This window comes from Hemitrygon akajei, unplaced genomic scaffold (genome assembly GCF_048418815.1).
Source record: "Hemitrygon akajei unplaced genomic scaffold, sHemAka1.3 Scf000048, whole genome shotgun sequence".
Lineage (NCBI taxonomy): Eukaryota > Metazoa > Chordata > Chondrichthyes > Myliobatiformes > Dasyatidae > Hemitrygon > Hemitrygon akajei.
Window position 1 is genome coordinate 1,886,380 of NW_027331934.1, and position 23,923 is coordinate 1,910,302.

Genomic DNA, 23,923 nt, shown 5'->3' on the forward strand with positions numbered 1-23,923 from the left:
CACCTTCAATGACTGTTGTACAATGACACCCAGGTCTCGTCGCACCTCCCCTTTTCTTAATCGGTCACCATTCAAATAATAATCTGTTTTCCTGTTCTTGCAACCAAAGTGGATAAGCTCACATTTTTCCACATTAAATTGCATCTGCCATGAATTTGCCCACTCACCTAACCTATCCAAGTCACCCTGCATCCTCTTAGCATCCTCCTCACAGCTAACACCGCCGCCCAGCTTCGTGTCATCCGCAAACTTGGAGATGCTGCATTTAACTCCCTCGTCTAAATCATTAATATATATTGTAAACAACTGGGGTCCCAGCACTGAGCCTTGCAGTACCCCACTAGTCACTGCCTGCCAATATGAAAAGGTCCCGTTTAATTCCACTCTTTGATTCCTGTTTGCCAACCAATTCTCTATCCACATCAAAACCATACCCTCAATATCGTGTGCTTTAAGTTTGCACACTAATCTCCTGTGTGGGATCTTGTCAAAAGCCTTTTGAAAATCTAAATATACCACATCCACTGGCTCTCCCCTATTCACTCTACTAGTTAAATCGTCAGAAAATTCTATAAGATTCGTCAGACATGATTTTCCTTTCACAAATCCACGCTGACATTGTCCGATGATTTCACCTCTTTCCAAATGTGCTGTTAACACATCTTTGATAACCTACTCTAGCATTTTCCGCATCACCGATGTCAGACTAACCGGTCTATAATTCCCCGGTTTTTCTCTCCCTCCTTTTTTTAGAAAGTGGGGTTACATTAGCCACCCTCCAAACCTCAGGAACTAATCCAGAATCTAAGGAGTTTTGAAAAATTATCACTAATGCATCCACTATTTCTTGGGCTACATCCTTAAGCACTCTGGGATGCAGACCATCTGGCCCTGAGGATTTATCTGCCTTTAATCCCTTCAATTTACTTAACACCACTTCGCTACTAATAAGTATTTCCCTCAGTTCCTCCATCTCACTAGACCCTCGGTCCCCTACTATTTCCGGAAGATTATTTATGTCCTCCTTAGTGAAGACAGAACCAAAGTCGTTGTTCAATTGGTCTGCCATGTCCTTGTTCCCTATGATCAATTCACCTGTTTCTGACTGTAAGGGACCTACATCTGTCTTGACCAATCTTTTTCTTTTCACATATCTAGAAAAGCTTTTACAGTCAGTTTTTATGTTCCCTGCCAACTTTCTCTCATAATCTTTTTTCCCTTTCCTAATTAAGCCCTTTGTCCTCCTCTGCTGGACTCTGAATTCCTCCCAGTCCTCAGGTGTGACGCTTTTTCTGCCTAATTTATATGTTTCTTCTTTGGGCTTGATACTATCACTAATTTCCCTTGTCAGCCACGGGTGCACTACCTTCCCTGGTTTATTCTTTTGTAGTTGTAGTTCATCCGTGCGACATTTAAATGCTTGCCATTGCACATCCACCGTCAACTCTTTAAGTATCATTTGCCAGTCTAGCTTAGCTAATTCGTGTCTCATACTTTCAAAGTTACCCTTCATTAAGTTCAGAACCTTTGCTTCTGAATTAACTATGTCACTCTTCATCTTAATGAAGAATTCCACCATATTATGGCCACTCTCACCCAAGGGGCCTCGCACGACAAGATTGCTAACTAACCCTTCCTCATTGTTCAATACCCAATCTAGAATGTCCTGCTCTCTAGTTGGTTCCTCGACATATTGGTTCAGAAAACCATCCCGCATACATTCCAAGAAATCCTCTTCCTCAGCACGCTTACCAATTTGGTTCACCCAATCTATATGTAGATTGAAGTCACCCATTATGACTATTGTTCCTTTATTGTACGCATTTCTAATTTCCTGTTTAATGTCATCCCCAACCTCACTACTACTGTTAGGTGGCCTGTACACTATTCTCACCAGCGTTTTATGCTCCTTAGTGTTATGCAGCTGCACCCATATTGATTCTACATCCTCTAGGCTAATGCCCTTCCTTTCTATTGCGTTAATCTCCTCTCTAACCAGCAATGCTACCTCACCTCCTTTTCTTTCCTGTCTATCCCTCCTGAATATTGAATATCCCTGGATGTTGAGCTCTCAACCTTGGTAACCCTGGAGCCATGCCTCTGTGATCCCAAGTAAATCATATTCATTAATAACTATCTGCACATTCATTTCATCCATCTTGTTATGAATGCTCCTCGCATCGACGCACAAATCCTTCAGGCTTGTTTTTACAACACTCTTAGCCCTTATACAATTACGTTGAAAAGTGGCCCCTTTTGCTTTTTGCTCTGGATTTGCCTGCCTGCCACTTTAACTTTTCACCTTTCTACTTTTTGCTTCTACCCTCATTTTACACCCCTCTGTCTCTCTGCACTTGTTCCCATCCTACTGCCACATTAGTTTAAATCCTCCTGAACATGCAGTAGCAAACGCTCCCCCTAGGACATTGGTTCTAGTCCAGCCCAAGTGCAGACCGTCCAGTTTATACTGGCCTCACCTCCCCCGGAACTGGTTCCAATGCCCCAAAAATTTGAATCCCTCCCCCTTGCACCATTTTTCAAGCCACGTATTCATCAGAAATATCCTCCTATTTCTACTCTGACTACCACGTGGCACTGGTAGTAATCCAGAGATTATTACCTTTGTGGCCCGACATTTTAGTTTATCTCCTAACTCCCTCAATTTAATTTGTAGGACCTCATCCCGTTTTTTACCTATATCGTTCCCTCCCTATTCACTATCTTCAATCAGGAGCCCCTCGCAGCACAGACACTCTCGACCACCCTCCACTCGATTGCGCAGACTGTTAATCATGAATAATAAAAATATCGCCAACAATAGAGACCGATCCGACATCCTCATTTCCGGATTCTGTGCGTCGTTACTCCAAGTGTCGTGGAGAGAGAGGATACAGACACCAGGAAACGTGTGTGGTAATATTCTCGGTGTCGATACAGAAACCCGACACCGTGCGCGGTAAAACTCTCGGTGTGGAGACAGAGATCGGGAACCGTGCCTGGCAAAATTCCCAGTTTGGATATGGAGACCGGAAACCGTGCCCTGTATTACTTCCGGTGTGCTATGTGGACACCGGGAACCGGGCGCAATGACTCACCCGGCATGCGGACACAGAAGCAATAAACCTCTCTCATCACTCCCCCACATCCCCTCCCCCCGCCATCTTTTGGAAGGCGTGCCGAAGTTCCATCAGTCCGATCATATCCACCGTCTCCGCCAGGGCATCGTCAGTTTTACGAAGTCGTCAACATCCACTCGACCCTCGACTTTCTGTGTAACTAATAAACCCATCGGCGTTCCCGTCAAATTTCCTACGTGCAGCCGTGAGTTCTGTCAAACACGGAACTCAGGCCTCCCCGCCAGTTTCCAGGTTCACAGGCCCGTTGGAAATGAACTGGAAGGAGTGCCATTGGGAGGCAGATGGTGAGAGTGAATGGAAAGGTATGAGTTCCATTGGGAGTGAATGGGAAGGCGTGGGTCCCATTGGGAGTTCGGACGATTGGAGTGAATTGGAAGCGGTTGAAACGGTAGGAGTGAATGGCAAGGGGCGGGGAACACTGGTATGCAAACAGTGGGAGTGAATGGGAAGGTGTGGGATCCATTGGAAGTTTGGACGATGCAAGCTAATGAGTAGGAGGGCGTCCCGTTAGGAATGCGGATGGGTTGAGTGAATGGGAAGGGGTGGGGTCATTGGGAGTGCGGATGGTTGGAATGAATGGGAAAGAACGGCATTTGATTGGGATAGCGGTCTGTGCGAGTGAACGGGAAGGGACGGCGTCCTGTGAGGAGTACGGACCATGGGAGAGGACGGGAAGGGATGGAGGCTTGTTTTGCAAAATTATCCTCAACTTTGATTTCATCCTGGGCTACTTCTGGACCCGAGAAGTCAAATATGATTGTTAACCGCTATGGTTAAGATTCCCGTCTGTCCTTCCCTGCCCCGTTTGTGCCCCACCCACCCTCTCGTGGTCTGTGCACATTGCATCCTCCCCCGTCTCTGTGACCACTTCTAAGTATATTCATTTTGTGTTTGTCTGTGTGTGTGTGTGTGTGTGTGTGGATATCAAATCATCGGAAGTTTTTTCCAAAGAGTTAACTGGATAACATAAAGATAGACCAGTTGATTTGTTTACAGTGCTACAGTTCCAAGGTGAACACAATGAGAGTCTCCTCTGTAATCTGTTTAAAATCGAGAACTCATTTGATATATCTCACACGACTACAGAGACGTACTTTTCCGGTGTCTGACCCCGGGAGTGTGTGATGGGACGGTGTGGAGGGAGATTCACTCTGTGTTTGACACCAGGAGTGTGTGATGGGGCGGTGTGGAGGGAGATTCATCCCGTACATAAAGCCGGTATTCCATCCCCTATCCCTCGCTGCACCGGTCCTCGGTTGAATCACGGCTGATATTACAGTCTATTTTAACGGTCTGCGGGGGGCAGGAGGGGGTCAGTTAGCCAGGAAGGGGGTTGGGTGGAGATGAGATCCTGGGCACCCAGACTCTGCCAGTCCGGCCTCCCTCAGCCTGGAGCTGAGACGCTACTGTGTCAGTGTGAGGAGCTCCGACCCACTGTTGCAGTGCACAGGGTGCGGGGGGCAGCAGAAACCTCAAATAAAACTCGAGTCCGGCACCAGGACAGGAAGTTACAGCGGTTTATTGATTTCATCATAACAAATGTAAATTAAACAACGTGTGAGCTGCTGACGTGCGGGAATAAATAAGCTGCTCCCGACTCACTCACAGTCACACACAATTAACTGACCGGCGACAACGAGTGAACGTTTGAATAATCACTCCCGTTTCGCACCGTCTCTCTGCATCGGGGAACCGATGATTATAAAATCACACTTCAGGGCCGTGTCCGAGATCGCTGCAGATCCAGGGTCACTGCCGAGGGATTTGTCAATTTAACATCATTATATCGGCCAGGCTGCCGAATGCACCGTCCTCAGCAAAGGGAGCAAAAGGATTCTCTCCTGGGAAAAATCCCACCCCGGGACTGACTGTGTCCCAGACTGTGCCCCGGCCCCCGGGCTCTTCCTGTCTGGGAAATTCTCCGGGGAGTCACGTGGGAGTCTCGAACCTGCACATTCCGCGAAAGCTGCCCCGCCGGACAACAGGCGGAAACACGTCACTGCGGGACCGCTCCGAGCGACGCACAGCGCGAGACCTGAGCTGGTTCCGTTAAAACCGTTGGGAATCATACCCGGCGCGCGGCTATTAAAGGTAAGGGCAGGAGTTAAAGGGGAGGGCGGGGATGTTCACACATTCAGATGTTCACAGATCCACTCTCAGTCCGGGTCTGACTCCCTCCAGAGGTCCCAGTTCCCCGGGGTCTCACGTGGGGGAAGTCTCGAAACCGCATATCCGGCGGAAGCTGCGCCGCTGGAGAACAGGCGGAAATACGTCACTGCGGACCGCATCCGATGTCACCGATCTCGAGACTGGAGCCAGTTCCGTTAAAACCGTTGGGAATCACCCCCGGCGTGCAGCCATGAAAGGTAAGGGCGGGAGTTAAAGGGGAGGGCGGGGAATCGGCCAAATCTCCCCATCCCGTGGGCGGGGATGTTCACACATTCAGATGTTCACACGGATATTCTCAGTCCGTGTCTGAGTTCCTGCAGAGATCTCAGTTCTTTCCTCCCGGACTCACTGAACTGATTGTCCACCAGCCTGAAACAGATGGGAGAATAAAGATGAAATAAACAGATTACACAACAGTGTCAGTAACAGGGGACTGGGGTTAATGTTTCAACAACACTCACAGACAAATATCACCAGAAAACCCGCGGATCCGCTGATATTTTATCACATTGAACATTAACACAAACACTCACAGGATCCACTCCAGACTCGGGAGGGTCAGTATGAGGCGGCGGAGAGCGGGGACAGATCGGTCTGTCAGAGAGTTTAATGTCAGGTCCAGCCCCGTCAGTGATCTGTTTGTACTAAGAGCGGAGACGAGACCCTCGGCACCAGAATCTGTGAGACCGACATTGAACAGCCTGGAGATGAAAGAGAGTGAGGGTGAAGGACAGAGAGAGACAGGAGACAGTACAAATCCCCAGTGTTTATCGGTAACACAATTACTGATCATATTAATGTTCAGTGTCAGACACCCAGTGACTGTAAACACAATCTCCCACAGTCTGTTACTTACCACAGTTTCTGTATTTTACACTCCGGGTTCCTCAGAGCCGCAGACACCAATTTCACTCCTGACTCTCCCAGTTTATTCATTGCAAGTCTAAAGACAAGTAGACAAATTGATGAACAAAGTGATTCAAACCGTTGGTCTGTGGGAATTTCTCTCACTCAGATGTTTCAAGAAACATTAAACCCTTCAGTAAATCACTGATCGGAGTTCCCATCACTGTCAATGTCCCTCACTGACCATCTCCAGCGTATTCACCAAATGTCGGTAATTTAGTCTGTCGGTGTGACCCTTTATACTCCACATATTCTGTCCCATTCCCCGATGGTTAGAAAAGTGTTCCTGATGTGAGAAGTTTGGGAGGGGCAGGGATGATGGATGGGAAAAAGTCACACAGTGAGGAAGATTTATGACTGAGGAAATGTCGATGGGAGACGGTGAAAGAGACCCTACCTGAGGAAAAGTGATGGGAAGACAGAAACTGCAAGGGGAAGAGGATGGGGAAGAGAGATCCCACAGGAGTAAGGGGGTGGGGAAGAGAGGTCTCACTGGACGAAGGGGGATGGGGATGAGAAGTCCCCCAGCAGTATTCTGATGGGAAAAGATAATCCAATAAGATGAGATGATCCAGAAGTAGATTGTAGGGGAGGGGTGGGTCTGAACGGAGGCCCACAATCGGGAGAGGAGATACACCCATGGGCTCTGGATATCTGGTAGTGAGCACAGTCACACAGGTGGACTGATGGTGATAGTCACAGTCGGGGAAGGGCAGTGAGGACAATCTCACAATGGTATTTCTTTCCTTCTCACTGGGACCGTCTGCTGACGGCCTCTTGTCCGTCACCGGGAAGGGGGTGTGAATCTCTGACCCACCTGCTGCAGTCAGAGTCGGTCTGGGTGTCAGTAACAGTGAGAAGGAACATTGTCAATGGACGTGTCACAGGCAGCGAGAAACACGGCCATTCCTGTGATTTACTACCATTAAACCAATGGTTGTTGTTCACTGATCTGATGAAGTCTCCAACATCCCTACACAAGGAGCCACAGAACCCTCCCGTCCTTGGGGAATTACTGACCGATCCCCTGGGCATTTGTCACAATTCTGCTCAATCTGATGTACCGCAGTTTAACCAAAATCCCTTTACATTGAAGCAACACAATGGAACTGTTTCACATTTTAGAGTGTGAAATAAATCAAGTTACCTCAGCTCCCGGCACTTGTGCAGCCCGGGTCCCAGCCGCTGGATTCCTTCACACTGAATGTGGCAGGCAGCCAAGTCGAGTTGTTTTATTGTATCACAGAGCCCGATGGAATGTGACAGGACCGCGCAATCAATCGGGGTCAGTGTCATTTCACTGAATGAAAGTGTTTCCACAGATCCCAGTGCGGCCTGAGCCAGTCCACTATTTTGAGACTCAAACAGGTAGTGCAATGTGTTCAGGAAGCTCCTTTTACCAGCTTCACTCCATGTGTTTTTAATCTGGCGTTTAACCTCCTCCTTCACCCAGTCAATCACCTGGCAGGTTGTGTCATGAGGAAATGGACCCAGAAACTCCTCCAGGCCCCGAGCTGTCATTGGGTTGGAGAGACCAGCGACAAAACGGAGAATTACCTCAAATCGCCCATTTGTCGTGTTGTGGGCTTCAATGAGAAATTTCAGGATTTTCTTGGGATGCAGAGATAGGAATAGTGCGACAGCAGCTACAAACTCTTGGATGGTGAGGTGTGGGAATGTGTACACCACGCTCCGGGCACAATCCTCTCTCTCCAAAAGTTCCATCAGGAACCCGGACAGGAACTGGGAAGGCTGCAGTTTATAGTTGATCAAATCTCCATCTGTAAACGCAATCTTCCTCTCGGACACTCCTCTGAAGGCCATCTGACCAACCTTGAGTAACACATCACGGGAGTTCTCAATCTCACGGCCGTGGTTTTTCAGGATGTTGTAAATATAGTAGGAGAACAGTTGGGTGATGGTCTTGGGAACTCGCTGCGTGTCCCTGATTCTTTGTGTGAAAAAGGGGCCCAGTGCCAGAGCGAGGATCCAGCAATAGGAGGGGTTGTAGCTCATGGTGTACAAGATCTCGTTCTCCTTCACGTGTTTGAAAACAGCTGCTGCCACCTTCTGATCTTCAAAATGTCTGATGAAATATTCCTTCCGTTCCTCACCAACAAATCCCAGGATTTCAGCCCAGACACCGATCTTTGCCTTTTCCAATAAATGTAACGCAGTGGGACGGGTGGTCACCAGCACTGAACACCCTGGGAGCAGCTTGCCCTGGATTAAACTGTACACAATGTCGGACACTTCACACCACCTCTCGGGATCTGGGCACATGTGCTTGGGTTCTGTATGTCTCCGACTGTCAGCAAAATCGATTCTGTGTTTGAATTCATCCAAACCATCGAATATAAACAGCAACCCTTCTGAGATCTTCCAGACCTCTCTCAGGATTTTCCCAAAGTAAGGATACCGATCCAGAATCAGTTCCCTCAGGTTTATTCTGCAGTTAATGGAGTTTAAATCACGGAATTTGAAACTGAAGACAAACTGGAACTGTTCGTATATTTTCCCCATTGCCCAGTCATAAACAATCTTTTGTACCATTGTTGTTTTCCCGATCCCCGGGACTCCGGCCACTGCTGCCGAACTCCCAGATTTGGATTTACTCCGGGAAAAGCTGCTCTGGAATAACTGATCAGACCGGATTTTTTCCAGCTCTCTGCGGAGATGTTTCTTTCTCAATTCTTCATGGTCTCTGCCTCTTGCCAGCAGCTCATGTTCCACCAGTCTCCGATCTCGAACAGTAGAAATGACCGTGAGCTCAGCGTATCGATCAACCAGCTGGAAAACCTTTACCTTCTCCCTCATCAGGATCGTGTTCACTCTCAGTGTTTCAGTTTGTGCCCGCAGAGTCTCCTTGTGTTTCTGTTGAACATCTTCCATGGGAACAGACAGTGGACAAACTGTTAGATGCCTCAACTCAGAACTCAGTATTTAAGCACACAATAGTTAGTTCAGAGCTATTGCATTGATTGGATTCATCAATGGATGTTCGTACAGTAAGTAAATTCAATTAACAGAACGCTGACTGGACAGAGAGGCCTGGTCTAGAGAAACACAAGGTCATCACATTTCCTCATTAATTGTGCTGTGAAGGTGAGTATTTCCCTGGTAGTTTACTGACCCCCGACTGCCCGGACCAAACACACTCCCACTACTGTCACAGATGTCATTTTTTCCTGAGGAAGAAACTTTTCACCCCAGTGTTGATATGTAGGGTCTCACCGTGTTTCAGCACCGTGTCAGGGGTGAGTATGCTCTCACTGTGTGTAGGAAACTATTAGGGGTATGTTGGGTCTCACAATGTGTGGGGACCCTGCCAGGGGTGTGTCAGGTCTCACATCCTGTCAAGTCAAGTCAAGTCACTTTTATTCTCATTTTGATCATAACTGCTGGAACAGTGCATAGTAAAAATGAGACAACGTTTTTCAGGACCATGGTGTTACATGACACAGTACAAAAAACTAGACTGAACTACGTAAAAAAAAACAACACAGAGAAAGCTACACTGGACTACAGACCTACACAGAACTGCGTAAAGTGCACAAAAAAACAGTGCAGGCATTACAATAAATAATAAACAGGACAATAGGGCAAGTTGTCAGTCCAGGCTCTGGGTATTGAGGAGTCTGATGGCTTGGGGGAAGAAACTGTTACATAGTCTGGTCGTGAGAGCCCGAAAGCTTCGGAGCCTTTTCCCAGACGGCAGGAGGGAGAAGATGTTTTATGATGGGTGCATGGAGTCCTTCATAATGCCGTTTGCTTTGTGGATGCAGCGTGTAGTGTAAATGTCCGTGATGGCGGGAAGAGAGACCCCGATGATCTTCTCAGCTGACCTCACTATCCGCTGCAGTGTCTTGCGATCCGAGACGGTGCAATTGCCAAACGAGACAGTGATGCAGCTGCTCAGGATGCTCTCAATACAACCCCTGTAGAATGTGATGAGGATGGGGGGTGGGTCATGGACTTTCCTCAGCCTTCGCAGAAAGTCTCACAGTGTGTCCGGAACTTGTCAAGGATGCGTAGGGACTCACCGTGTGTCAGGACACTGTCAGAGGTGTGTGGGGATTTATTGTGTGCAGGGACCTATCAGGGGTGTGTGGGGTCTCAACCTAACATAGAACATTGAATAGTACAGCATATTAGAGGCCCTACGGCCCACAATATTGTGCCGACCCTCAAAACCTGCCTCCCATATAATCCCCACCTTAAATTACTCCATATACCTCTCTAGTAGTCTCTTAAACTTCACTAGTGTATCTGCCTCCACCACTGACTCAGGCAGTGCATTCCACGCACCAACCACTCTCTGAGTGAAAACCCTTCCTCGAATATCCCCCTAGAGTTTCCCTCCTCTTACCTTTAAGTCATGTCCTTTTGTGCTGAGCAGTGGTGCCCTGGGGAAGAGGCTCTGGCTATCCACTCTATCTATTCCTCTTAATATCTTGTACACCTGTATCATTTCTCCTCTCATCCTCCGTCATTCCAAATTGTAAAGACCTAGATCCCTTAATCTCTGATCATAATCCATACTCTCTAAACCAGACAGCATCCTGGCAAATCTCCTCTGCACCCTTTCCAATGCTTCCACATTCTTCCTATAGTGAGGCGGCCAGAACTGGACACAGTACTCCAAGTGTGGCCTAACCAGAGTTTTACAGAGCTGCATCATTACATCGCGACTCTTAAACTCTATCCCTCAACTTATGTAAGCTAACACCCCATAAGCTTTCTTAACTACCCTATCTACCTGTGAGACAACTTTCAGGGATCTGTGGACATGTACCCCCAGATCCCTCTGCTCCTCCACACTACCAAGTATCCTGCCATTTACTTTGTACTCTGCCTTGGAGTTTGTCCTTCTAAAGTTACCACCTCACACTTCTCCGGGTTGAACTCCATCTGCCACTTCTCAGCCCACTTCTGCATCCTATCAATGTCTCTCTGCAATATTCGACAATCATCTACACTATCTACAACTCCACCAACTTTTGTGTCTTCTGCAAACTTTTCAACCCACCCTTCTACCCCCACATCCAGGTCGTTAATAAAAATCACGAAAAGTAGAGGTCACAGAACAGATCCTTGTGGGACACCATTAGACACAACACACCAATCTGAATGTACTCCCTCCATCACGACCCTCTGCCTTCTGCAGGCAAGATAATTATGAATCCACCTGGCCAAACTTCCCTGGATCCCATGCCTTCTGACTTTCTGAAAAAGCCTACCGTGTGAAAACTTGTCAAATACCTTACTAAATTCCATGTACATTACATTCACTGCACTACCCTCATCTATATGCCTGGTCACCTCCACAAAGAACTCTATCAGGCTTGTTAGTCACGATCTGCCCTTCACAAAGCCATGCTGTCTGTCCCTGATCAGACTATGATTCCCTAAATGCCCACAGATCCTATCTCTAAGAATCATTTCCAACAGCTTTCCCACGACAGACGTAAGGCTCACTGGTATATAATTACCCGGACTATCCCTACTACTTTTTTTGAACAAGGGGACCACATTGACTTCCCTCCAAACCTCCGGTACCATCCCCGGGGACAATGAGGACATAATGATCCTAGCCAGAGGCTCAGCAATCACTTCCCTCGCCTCGTGGAACAGCCTGGCGAATATTCCGTAAGGCCCTAGGGAATAATCCGTCCTAATGTATTATAACAACTCCAAAACCTCCTCTCTCTTAATATCATCATGGTCCCGAACATCAACCTCACTTATATTGCCCTCACCGTCACCAAGTTCACTCTCATTGGTGAATACCGAAGAGAAGTATTCATTGAGGACCTCGCTCACTTCCACAGCCTCCAGGTACATCTTCCCACCTTTATCTCTAATCGGTCTTACCTTCACTCCTGTCATCCTTTTGTTCTTCACATAATTAAAAAAATGCCCTGGGAGTTTCCTTTATCCTATTCGCCAAGATCTTCTCATGCCCCCTTCTTGCTCTTCTCAGCCCTTTCTTAAGCTCCTTTCTTGCTACCCTATATTCTTCAATAGACCCATCTGATCCTTACTTCCTAAACCTCATGTATACTGCCTTCTTCCATCTGACTAGATTTTCCACCTCACTTGTCACCCGTGGTTCCTTCACCCTACCATTCTTTATCTTCCTCATCGGGACAAATTTAACCCTAACGTCCTGTAAGAGATCCTTCAACATCGACCACATGTCCATAGTACATTTCCCTGCAAAAACATCATCCCAATTCACACCCCCAAGTTCTAGCCTTATAGCCTCACAATTTGCCCTCCCCCAATTAAAACTGTTGCTGTCCTCTGTGATTCTATCCCTTTCCATGATAATGCTAAAGGCCAGGGAGTGGTGTCACTGTCCCCCAGATACTCACCCACTGAAGGATCTGTGACCTGACCCAATCAATGTATTCGGGTGAAACAGGGAGGGTAGGAAAACTTTGACTTTTGAACTGTTTGGAGAATATGACAATGGTAGAAATAATATTCTTCAATAATCAGGGAGATGTCTGTTCTGTATTCAGAAATAGATGTGGGAATTTCACTGTCGTGACAGTTCCCTCAGCAAACAGAATGAAGAACAGAGAAGAACAAGTTTCCAGGGAAATTGCCGAGAATTCCCAAATACTTAGTGCAGAGAAACGGATGGAAATTACTGTCAGAATCTGGACTGGAAAAGCATTAACTCAGGTAACAGAAACGTGAGCAGTTTGAAAACTTTCTCTGGTATCTTTTGAAAATTAACATCTTTTGGAATTTGTTCTTGGAAATGAGACAGGCTGATTGAGGGTGTTGGCCAAGATTCCTTATATTTCTGTTCAAGGGCTTCTAGTTATCTGTTAAAGCATGGACTACGGTAAGATTAAGAATTTTTTACGATGTCTGACTTCTCTACGCTCTCTCCTCTATTAAATCTGCAGTTGAGTGATCCAACTCAATCTGCGATGATGAAGCCTTACAATCTCTGAGCCCATGGACTGCCCCGGGCTCCATTTTCTCCGACACAATGTGCTTACCGATGTAGTGAGTTTCTTATCCAGACGGTCACAATTTAACTAATTGCTATATTATTTATAGATATTTACAGTCCTTTCCACCTTCCTTGCCACAATCCCACAACCCTCGGTTTCTCTGTCCTAATTCCCATCTCTCACCCTTCCACAGTGTCCATCACACAACACAGGCACACATGAATTTTAGCTTCTGTGGACTGAGCTGAGGATTTTGTCTCCGATCTCACCTTCAGTAACACTGTATCTTGATGGAATTCCCATGATTATTGAGTAGGAAATTGAACTGAATAACTGTAGCAGTGTTTGCACTAAGGGGTTGCAGATGTGAACAGAGTGGGGTTCATATGCTGCTCTGGTATTAAACAGACTAGTTGTAGAGGTATCTGCTTTTCGCATTAAATGGATGCTGTCATTGTTATTCTGTGACGAGAACTTCAATGGACTCCCGATTCTAAAAAAATGATAACCTGTAGGATCTGAGGGAGTTTAGAAATGTGACTTAGGATGAGAGCTATTCCGGGTTTGGGTGGTTTTCGGGATATAATGAGTAAGACATTTCCCATAGTTTCGCTCCTCAGATTGCCCTCTTCTCCATTCTGACCCTGGTAGAGGGATTGTGTGGTTGAAGGACCCAGAGAGGAGTGATCCCTTTCAGCAAACTCACCAACTCTCTGCGTTGTTCCGCATAATGTCCTGTGAAAACTCTCCCTCCAGCAAACATTTTTCCATGTGTCTCACTGTGCGCTGTGTCACGGTGGAACATTTACCTGCGGTTTCTTCACTTACCTTTCAGCTTACTGGGGATCTCCGGAACGGGTTGATGGACCGGAACACAACCTGTTCAGATTTAAAATAAGTTGACACGTTTCAATTCCTCAAATTATAAGGATGTAATGTTTGATTCCAAAATTAAATCAATCTCTGATTTTATCTCACCATGTTCCTGTATTTCTTTCAAGATTTTATCAAACTTTGGGACATCAATCCGCATTTTCACAAAGGTTTCCCACATTACCCTCCGGGCGCGGGAGCCTTTCTCCATCACCAGGCTCAGGAGGAGTTTAGAACTGTCCGCCCGCTCTCCCTTATCAGCGAGATCAGAGATTTTCTGTGAAGAGTAACGGTGAACATATTGGGGACTGACAGATTCACACAGAGAATGAGAAGTAAATGATGTGCTCTGTAACGGGATCACACTGAGCAGTCACCCGGACGGATGCTGATCCTGTCTGGACATGGACTGTACATTCTGAGTGCAGAGCACACGGAGGGACATTCACCGTGAACCTGGTCCACCAGTCAATGAGATCCTGGCTGGTCTGTGACCGCTTCATTGACGTGGCTCCAAATCCATAAATAATTCCTCACTGGATTTGACCATGTAAAACAGAAATCAGAAAATAACGATCACAGATGAAGAAAGAAGTCAGGAGGGTTTTATAACAGAGTGAGCAGTCTCGGAGAAGTTGCAGAAAAGATGATGTGATTCATCTCCTCAGTCCGCCAGTGTCCAACATGACAGCGGATTACCGGCTGACACCTGATGCCTTTCCTTTGCCTTTTCCAGTGGAGGTTTATTCAGTGATTACACATTACAACACGGCAGTATTCCCCGATCCACACTGTTTTCAGTTACAGATTGTAACAGAATTATCGCCACCCAGATCAGAACACACTCGAGCTCCTGCGGCACCCACTGATGATGTCCCGGTTCTCACTGTCATCCTGCCGTCACGTGTCATGTTCTTTTCAAACCGAAACCTCCAGTCATATTTCCATTTAATACTGTAAGCCCACACAACTGTTACCTGCTCAACTCACTCTGAACATTGAGCAGCCACCCACCAGTCCGCGGGGTCTTTTCACCCCTTTCTATCACTGGTTTAGATTCACATATTTGTGATTGTGTGCACACTAATTATTTCCCAGTTGTTCTTTCACCTAATTCAATATCCGATGAGTCAGAGTTCCGACACCCATCAGTCCTGTGATGTGTGAAATTTCAAACCCATTCTCCTTCCCACTTACCCGATGTTTCTCTCCACTGAACTGATTCTTGGCCTTTAACGCCAGGCTCACTCCGTGCACCCCTCCTTCCATCGCCTGCTCCAGCCTGTCCCGGTAGAAGTCCGTCAACCGCAGTAGTTGGAAATCATTCCAGCTTGCCAGGAGCTCGGTGATCGCTGAGCTTGGACCTGTGAAGGAAAATGGGGACATTTAAATAAATTACTGGCCCCATATTGGGCAGGAACTTACCCTCTGGAATCTAAAGTTATATATATGGGAAGGGAAGAGGAACGGGCCGGGGGGAGTGGTGGTAGATTGTGGGAGGGGTTAGAGTTCCCCAAGAGTATACCTCCCTGCTTGGAAAGGACTCTGCTTATTCCTGAGAATATATTAACCCATCACCATCACTCTCCTGGTACTGCCCATCACCACCGCTTTGCTCTGGGTTACTGTCTGCCTGCCTGGTCAACCCCTTCGTCAGCAAATCTCTGGGATTTCTCACAAAATGCTGGAGGTGCTCAGCAGGTCAGGCAACATCAATGGAGTGGAATAAACATTCAACGTTTCGGGCCAAGGCCCTTCATCGGATTGGAAATGAGGGGACAGAAATTCTAGATATTGCCTTATTACTTTCTATTCCTCGTGTTCCTGATGCGAAACGTCAACTGTTCATTCATCTCCATGGATGTTGCGTGACTTTCTTGTGTTCTGGAGTAACTCGCTGTTTTAATGCGCGTCAGAAACTGTAAGAGGAGCAGGAAGCAGGCAGTAATTGTACCCCTAGAAATATTAACTCTTTCTCGTCTCTCTGCCCAGTTTCCACAAATATTTTGTTAATTGCCGATATTGAATAAAACCCAGACGCTGTCAGCAGAGTATTATAAATTAAAATACTTCGCCAGCATAATCATGTCCTTTCCTGATGTCGAACTCACTAGAACTCCTCCCCTGCCCACTCCTTGAACCATTTTCAGGACAGCTGTGAACAGAATTTGCTGTTCTGTAACAAAGCAACTAAACAGGAAGATCAGAAATTAATCAAGACGTAAAGGGGAACACCGTTCTGTACTTAAGCTGAGCCAAACACTTCCAAACATCTTCGATGTTGTGTATTTATGATGCTTTTTATGGTCCCATCTGTGCGGTGTGGTAAATGCGAAGGGAATCAGTTACATATGTGTGCTTTGTCCAGTACAGTACACAGCCGGGAAATGACGGATGTTATATTTTCTTATTATTATCCATTCAAATACGCCGAAATTACGCTTGGGTACAGTTCCGATTCATCACTTCAAGATTGTATGTTTGCTGATTGCTAATAAAGGATCGAATACATAACACCGACTTTTGTAACAATCATTATTGGAGCTGAGGGGACGTCATGCAATTATAACAAATCTGTGGGGTCACCAGCAACGGCAACTTGGCTTGGTTAGAATTCACCGCTACGTTCTCAACAGATGTTTCTCAATCTGCCAATCATTTTAAATATTCTGAGGTACTTAATGAATACTTTGCTTCAGTATTCACAAGTGAAAAGGACCTTGGCAATTGTGGGAATGACTTGCAGTGGACTGAAATGCTTGAGTGTACAGACATTAAGAAAGAGGATGTGCTGGAACTTCTGAAAAACATTAATTAGAAAAATTACCGGGACTGGATGTGATATGCCCCCCGGCTACTGTGGGAAGATTGCTGAGCCTCTGGCGATGATCTGTCGATTATCAATTCTGTGTTGAGAAGTATCAGAAGATTGGAAGGTTGCAAATGTTGTTCCCTTGTTTAAGAAAGGGAGTAGAGATAATCCAGTAAATTATAGACCAGTGAGCAAGTTGTTGGAGGTAGTTGTAGATGGTTGAAATACTGCAGGGAGGATGGTGACCAGTGGTATTCTGCAAGGATATGTTCTAGGACCCCTCCTCCTTCTGATTTCTACAAATGACCTGGATGAAGAAGTAGAAAGGTGGGACAGTAAGCTTGCCGATGACACAAAAGTTGGGTGTGTTGTGGATAGTCTGGAGGGTTATCAAAGGTTACAGCAGGACACTGATAGGATGCAGAACTGGGCTGAAAAGTGGCATATGGAGTTCAAACCTAGATAAGTGTGAAGTTGTTCGTTTCGGAAGAGCACATTTGAAGACAGAATATAATATTAATGGTAAGACTATTGGCAGTGTGGAGGATCAGAGAGATCTTGAAGTTTCTGTCCACAAGACACTCAAAGCTTCTGCGCAGATTAACAGTGTTGTGAAGAACGCATATGGTGTGATCGCCGTCATGAACTGTGGGATTGAGTTAAAGACCTGTGAAACAATGTCAAAGCTATATATGGCCTCAGTTAGATCGCACTTGGAGTACTGCGTTCATTTCTGGTCACCTCACTACAGGAAGGGTGTGGATACTGTAGAGAGAGTGCAGAGCAGATTTACAAGGATGTTGACTTCATTGCAGAACATGTCTTATGAGAATAGATTAAGTGAACTTGGCCTTTTCTTCTTGCAGCCACGGAGGATGAGATGACCTGATAGAGGTGCATAAGATCATGAGAAACTTTGAGCGTGTGGATAGACAGAAGTTTTTTTTTTCTCCCAAGGGCTGAAATGGCTAACACGAGGGGTCATATTTTAAGGTGCTTGTAGGTAGGAAGTATGGGGGATGTCACAGATACTGGTGAGAGCAGGGAATGCACTACCACCAACGGTGGTTGAGGCGGACACGATAGGGTCCTTTCAGGAACACATAGATAGGTACATGGAGCCGAGAAAATTAGAGGGTTATGCTGTAGGGCAATTCTAGTCAAATTCTAGAGAAGGTTATATTGTCAACACAACATTGTGGGCGGAAGGACCTGCAATGTGATGTAGGTTTCAATGTTCTATATTTTCATGTTTTTTTTTACAGTATTCAAAAACAGAGGATTTAATGTGGCTGTGTTGACACTGATGAACATAAAAATGTCACAACCACGAATTCGGCAGCACAGTAGATACGGCAATTGTGTTTGTCAATATGCACTTGCCAATAATTATTATTTCATTGTAACTCCATACTTGTCATCGTAGTGTTTGTTGAGACTTGAACACAAAAATGCTTTGCTGCCTGCTTGCATTCAGACTGAGAAATTGGACTGTCGAGTCAACCGATTCTGAAGACTAGCGGTATACGTTTTCTATTTATTTGGTTTTTTTTTTCAGCCGCAGTGTAGGCAACATTTTTTTTTGAGAGTCTTACACAATGGCCCTGTTTGGCCTAGTGTTTATTGTTTTCTTTTTCCATGTAACACTGTTCGCATTAAAGTCTGTGAACAATCGACCTGCGTCAGTATCTGTCACTCTGCACTTCGGCCATATCCGAACACGGTGACAGCGAGTCTCAACCACACAAAGCTGGACCCAGCAGAGAGAGGGCAGCTGACCTTGGCCATGAGGCTCATTGGTCAGAGTGATTCGTCGAAGCAACAATGTATGAACTCATGTTTCTGTCTCCATCATGACAGAAGGATCTTGCCAAGTTATGAACCGAGCAAAGTGACATTTCCACATTGTTGGGTTGATAAGAGAGTGCCTTCTTTCTCAGTGCATATCCTGAATCAACATTCCAAGAGTCCCGGGTCTACATACCGACCTTCTCCAGACTGCATTGAGTTTCGCCGGTTTCCATTCCAAGCTTTTCAAGTCACAACCACCCAGGTTCCCAACTTTGTGGTTCCGTGACTCAAGGGTCCATAACAAATGAGCGCTTCAAGCAAGCTTATCAATTGATCCAACAAATCAATATTGAAGTCAGTAGTGTAGATAATGGAAGTGCCCTGCTCCAAAAACTGATCCCTGGCTGCAGTGTGCAAATGCACAAGTAAAGTAACCCTATCAAAGTATTTTTAACCTCTTGACGAAAGTCATGGTACAGACCTGGAAAATATAAACGTTCATGTAGCAAATTAAACAGATCTAAAGAGAACCAGCTAGATTAGCGATGAAAGAAGCCTGTCCACGTTGTTTTGATCTGTAAAATTGGGAGTATATCCTAATTCCCTCTGGAAACATTTTGAAAGATAAAACACTGTGCACAAGATTTTAAAAGGTTCATTCTCTAGGTATTAACTTCCATGTTTTCAAGCCTTCCCAAGGGTTCTTCTCAATGTAGCCAAAGATTTCATTTTTTTCCCAATAGTTTCCAAGGCTTCTTCAATGTGTTTAGGGATTTTCGATGCCCTTTCCATCTCAAGGACTCCCAAGCCTCCCTGTGGGCCCCGCCCGTGGTTTCTTCATCTCAGTCAGGGTTCACTGTCTAAGTCTGTTGGGAGTCCCAGGTCTGTCAGTCTCTTTGGATTCTAAGACACCCTGCCGCTCAAGTTCCCCATACCTCCCTCTCAAGTTCCATAGGTCTCTTGTTTCATCACTGGATCTCGCTTTTTCAGGTCTTTCTGGGCCATTAGGTGCCAGATATAGGTGGAGGGTGGTCCTGTAGTGACATCCGCAGGCCTGTGCAGGGCATCAGAGGCATTGGGTCTGAAATCTTTAGCTTCTGAATTGGTTAATTGTTGCTTAACAATGTTTATTCATGGTTTAAGAGTTCCTTGCGTTTTTCTCGAGCGAGTTGATCTTTGTAATGAGGTTTCCTGGGGTTTTCTGTTTAAGTTGCTTTAGTCTGGTAGGCTCAGGGATTCTGTGTCAGCTTTATTGTCGAAGCAGATGCCCGATTAGCTCCAATCGGAGGGTCCTCATTTTGTGAATGATTCGTCTCACGGTGTCACTTGGTTGAGCTACACCTCTGTATAAGCTCTTGTTTCAGTCTCCACATGTAAAGTCTTTGGCTCCGATATTGGCAGTGCACACCATGGTACTTATCCACCAGGTGGACACGGGTCTGTGGCGCCTCAGGGGCTGCGATTGGAGAGGAGGGACCTGTCACAACCACCAATTGGGCAGCGCAGTAGATACGGCAATTGCGCTTGTGAGTATCCACAAGCCTGTTGATTATTATTTCACTGTGATAGTTTTTAACTCCGTACTTGTCGTTGTAGCGTTTCTGGAGATATGACCACAGCAATGCTTCGCTGCCTGCTTGTATTCGGCCTGAGAAATTGGACTGTTAAGTCAAATGACTCTGACGACTAGCGGAATCAGTTTTATATTTAGTTGTTCTTATCAGCAGCAGTGTGGGCTTCGATTTCCATTTGACAGTCTTAGTCAACGACGCTATTTGGCCTGCTGCTTATTGTTTTCCTTTTCCTGTAACACTGTTCGCATTAAATGCTGTGAGCTATCGACATGCGGCAGTGTCTCTCACTCCTCATTTGGGCCATATCCGAACACGGTGACAGCAAAGCTTGACCACACAAAGATGGACCCAGCAGAGGGAGAGGGCAGCTGGCCTTGGCCATGAAATTCATTGTTCAGAGCGATTCACCGAAGCAACAAGGTTCTGTTGGAATTTCCGTTGGCATTTCTGGAGGGAAACTAGGGTGGATAACACATAAAATGTTACTCAGCAGGTCTGGTAGCATTTATGGAGGGAAAGGGTCTCGGCCCGAAACATCGACAGTGCTTCTCCTTATAGATGCTGCCTGGCCTCCTGCGTTCCACCGGCATTTTGTGCATGGTGTTTAAAGCCTTTCTTTTATTGTTATTATTCAGCTCTGTTTGGCAGACTTTCTTTAGCCCTGAAGTACATTCTGTTGAATGATTGCTCTTTATCACATGGTGATCTATCTTCTTTGCTTGTTCATAACCTAAATATACTTATATGTTTCATATTCATGTGTCTGCTACGTTGAATCTTGATGCTCTGCCATAGAGTACAACCTCTACTGCACCTTTCGTAATGTTTGATGTTCTGCACTGTTCAGTCTAAAGCTCATGTTTATATCTTTAGAAATTAGTTCCATTATTTGAATTAATTGTTTTCGCTTTACAGATGCAAGAGCAAATATTTTCAAATCATTCTGTACAGCAGATGGGTCAAGCAATAATTCATTTGTTTTTTTTTCCTGATTTGATACCTGTTTTTTCTCCGATTCGGTAGGTTAGAGAGCGGGTTTAAAGCCAGTCAAGACTGTAGTAGGCTCAGCGTTTCGTTCTGGAAAATGTGTACATTTATTTTGATAACAATTGTTGTTCCTTTGCGGTTATTAGTAGGTTATTATTTGACGCCAATGCTTCGTCAGATGTTGTAGATGTTTCACAAGTATTAGGTGTGTATATATATATATTTTATTAACCACGAGTCAGGGACAGAATCAAATGTTCAAATGTTTTTTGATAGTCAATATAAAAGCATAAAAGATTTCTGCTCTTCCTCCAGGCTTGATATAGAATTACATCTTCTATTATCAGTTAATCCTTAAATCCCTTCATTCCCTAACAGTATCCTTTCTGCCCTTCTGTAAGTATATTCTGGTTATCTCTGTGACTGGCTATTGTTGCGAGATGCACGATGTTATAATTTTATGTATAAAATTGTCTCATTATTATTAATAACAAAATTGGTGACCATCAATAGTCTTATAAATGCAGAATTAAAGTTGTCCTTGAGGCCGGTGGTACATAACGTCAGCCTTTTATGTCTTCTGCCACATGGGAGTATGAAGGACAGAATGCTTGCAGTGGGTTAGGGTTCAGCAGCGAGGCTTTGGGCGGGGAAAGTAGAGTCTTGCGAACTCGATTGCGTTCTTCCAGGAAGTGACAAAGCTGATGGATGAAGTTACACAGTGGATCTTGCCTACTTGGATATTAGTCAGGTGTTTGACAAAGTCCCACATGGGAGTCTCATACAGAACATTAACATGCTTGGGAGCTGTGGTGAATTGGCCTTTGGATTCATCGATATCTTCCCCATAGCATACATATGGTATTGAGGTTTAACCTGGCTGGCGATCCTTGACCAGTCATGTTCCACAAGGAGCCACACTGGGATCGGCCATGTACACACATATGTCCTTTTCCCCAAAACGGGTCTCAAATCCTACCCAACAATGCTCTTAGAATTACTTTACCAGAAGAACCACTTTGTCAGAAACGAATCACTCCCACCCCGCTCACTCACCTATTTCAATTTAGGATGGGAATAAAAGTTGGGACTGTCAGTGAGGGTCACTTCCCAGAAATCCTCTCAGCATCCTGGCAAATATATTTCCCTTAATTCAAATCCCAGAAATGCATTTCATCTGGAAAGCTACATTTCCTCCGATACACATCCTGGAAATCCTTGAAATCAGGTAGTACATTTCCTGTAGTGGGGAAACGGGCGCCCCACTACCACATGTACCACATCCACACATTTCCCCACTTCTCTCAGCAATCCCTATGTTTCTAACCCTCCAACATAGCCTCACATTTACCGTTCTCTGTACCACATTCTGTGAACACACCACCCTCATATTTCACTCACCCACTCCTTGTTGGGGACTTGACAATTCTATGTTTGATGAGCTTCCTAGCTGACAGACAGTCGCCTCACTTGTGCTGGTTCCAGGGTCCTGATCTGTGTCTCTGACGTCACTGTCTCTGGGCTGACAGGCAGTCGCTTCACTTGTGCTGGTTCCAAGGTCCTGATCGGTGTCTCCGACGACACTGTCTCTGGGCTGACAGACAGTCGCCTCACTTGTGCTGGTTCCATGGTCCTGATCGGTGTCTCTGACGTCACTGTCTCTGAGCTGACAGACAGTCGCCTCACTTGTGCTGGTTCCATGGTCCTGATCGGTGTCTCCGACGTCACTGTCTCTGGGCTGACAGACAGTCGCCTCACTTGTGCTGGTTCCAGGCTCCTGATCGGTGTCTCTGACGTCACTGTCTCTGGGCTGACAGACAGTCGCCTCACTTGTGCTGGTTCCAGGGTCCTGATCTGTGTCTCTGACACCACTGTCTCTGGGCTGAATTTGCTCTTCCTCTTCTGCGGCCGGACCGCTTACAAATAGGACATTGCTGTCCATCTGACCCTGCTTTGGACCATTGTTTCCGGTGTCCCGATCATCCTCAGTCGGTTGGCCGCCTGGTAAAAAGCTCTTGAGTATTTTCCATACCCGATTTAATTTCTCACCTGAAATAAATGACAAATTACAAGTTATACTAGAGTGATTTAGAGCTCAGCAAAACAAGTATTCACAATGGGTGGATACAATAAGATCATAAGACATAGATACAGAATTAGGCCATTTGGCCCATCGAATCTTCTCCACCATTCAATCATGGCTGTTCCTTTTTGCCCCTCTTCAACCCCATTTCTCGGCATTCTTCCCGTAAACTTAGATGCTGTGTTCAATCAGGTCTCTGCCTTAAATACACCCAGTGCTCCGGCCTCCACAACCGCTTGTGGTAACAAATTCCACACGTTCACCACCCGCTGGCTGAATAAATTTCTGACTCAATGGATGTTCCTCTATCCTGAGGCTGTGCCCTCTTATCCTGGACTTCCCGACCACTGGAAACATCTTTCAACATCTATTCTGTCTAAGCCTTTCAACATTCAAAAGGGTTCAGTGTGATCTCCCCGCCCTCATCTTTCTAAATTCCAGCGAGAACAGACCCAGAGCCATCAAACAATGGAGCCGAGACACTGGCTGACCCCATGTGGAGTGGAACTTGCTGGTGAATGTGAACCGCACTGCCTGCCAGGTAACCATCCCGATAAGCCAGTGACCAGACACATCCACTCCCAGATACAGAGCAGGATGGACACAATAGTACTGAG

At 45.9% G+C, this 23,923-nt stretch overlaps 1 protein-coding gene across 1 annotated transcript in view; it reads right to left on the minus strand.

Moving 5' to 3' along the window:
* Positions 1 to 4,640: 4,640 nt before the first annotated feature.
* Positions 4,641 to 23,923, minus strand: part of LOC140720951 (NACHT, LRR and PYD domains-containing protein 3-like) — a 41,129-nt gene continuing 21,846 nt past the window's right edge. Inside the window, exons 6-13 of the mRNA XM_073035797.1 lie at positions 22,625 to 23,272; positions 15,257 to 15,423; positions 14,165 to 14,336; positions 14,015 to 14,065; positions 7,360 to 9,097; positions 6,163 to 6,249; positions 5,840 to 6,007; positions 4,641 to 5,675 (exon numbers count right to left, since the gene is read on the minus strand). Coding sequence (XP_072891898.1) covers positions 5,588 to 5,675; positions 5,840 to 6,007; positions 6,163 to 6,249; positions 7,360 to 9,097; positions 14,015 to 14,065; positions 14,165 to 14,336; positions 15,257 to 15,423; positions 22,625 to 23,272 — 3,119 coding nt within the window. The 3' untranslated portion in view covers positions 4,641 to 5,587. The remainder of the gene's footprint in view (positions 5,676 to 5,839; positions 6,008 to 6,162; positions 6,250 to 7,359; positions 9,098 to 14,014; positions 14,066 to 14,164; positions 14,337 to 15,256; positions 15,424 to 22,624; positions 23,273 to 23,923) is intronic.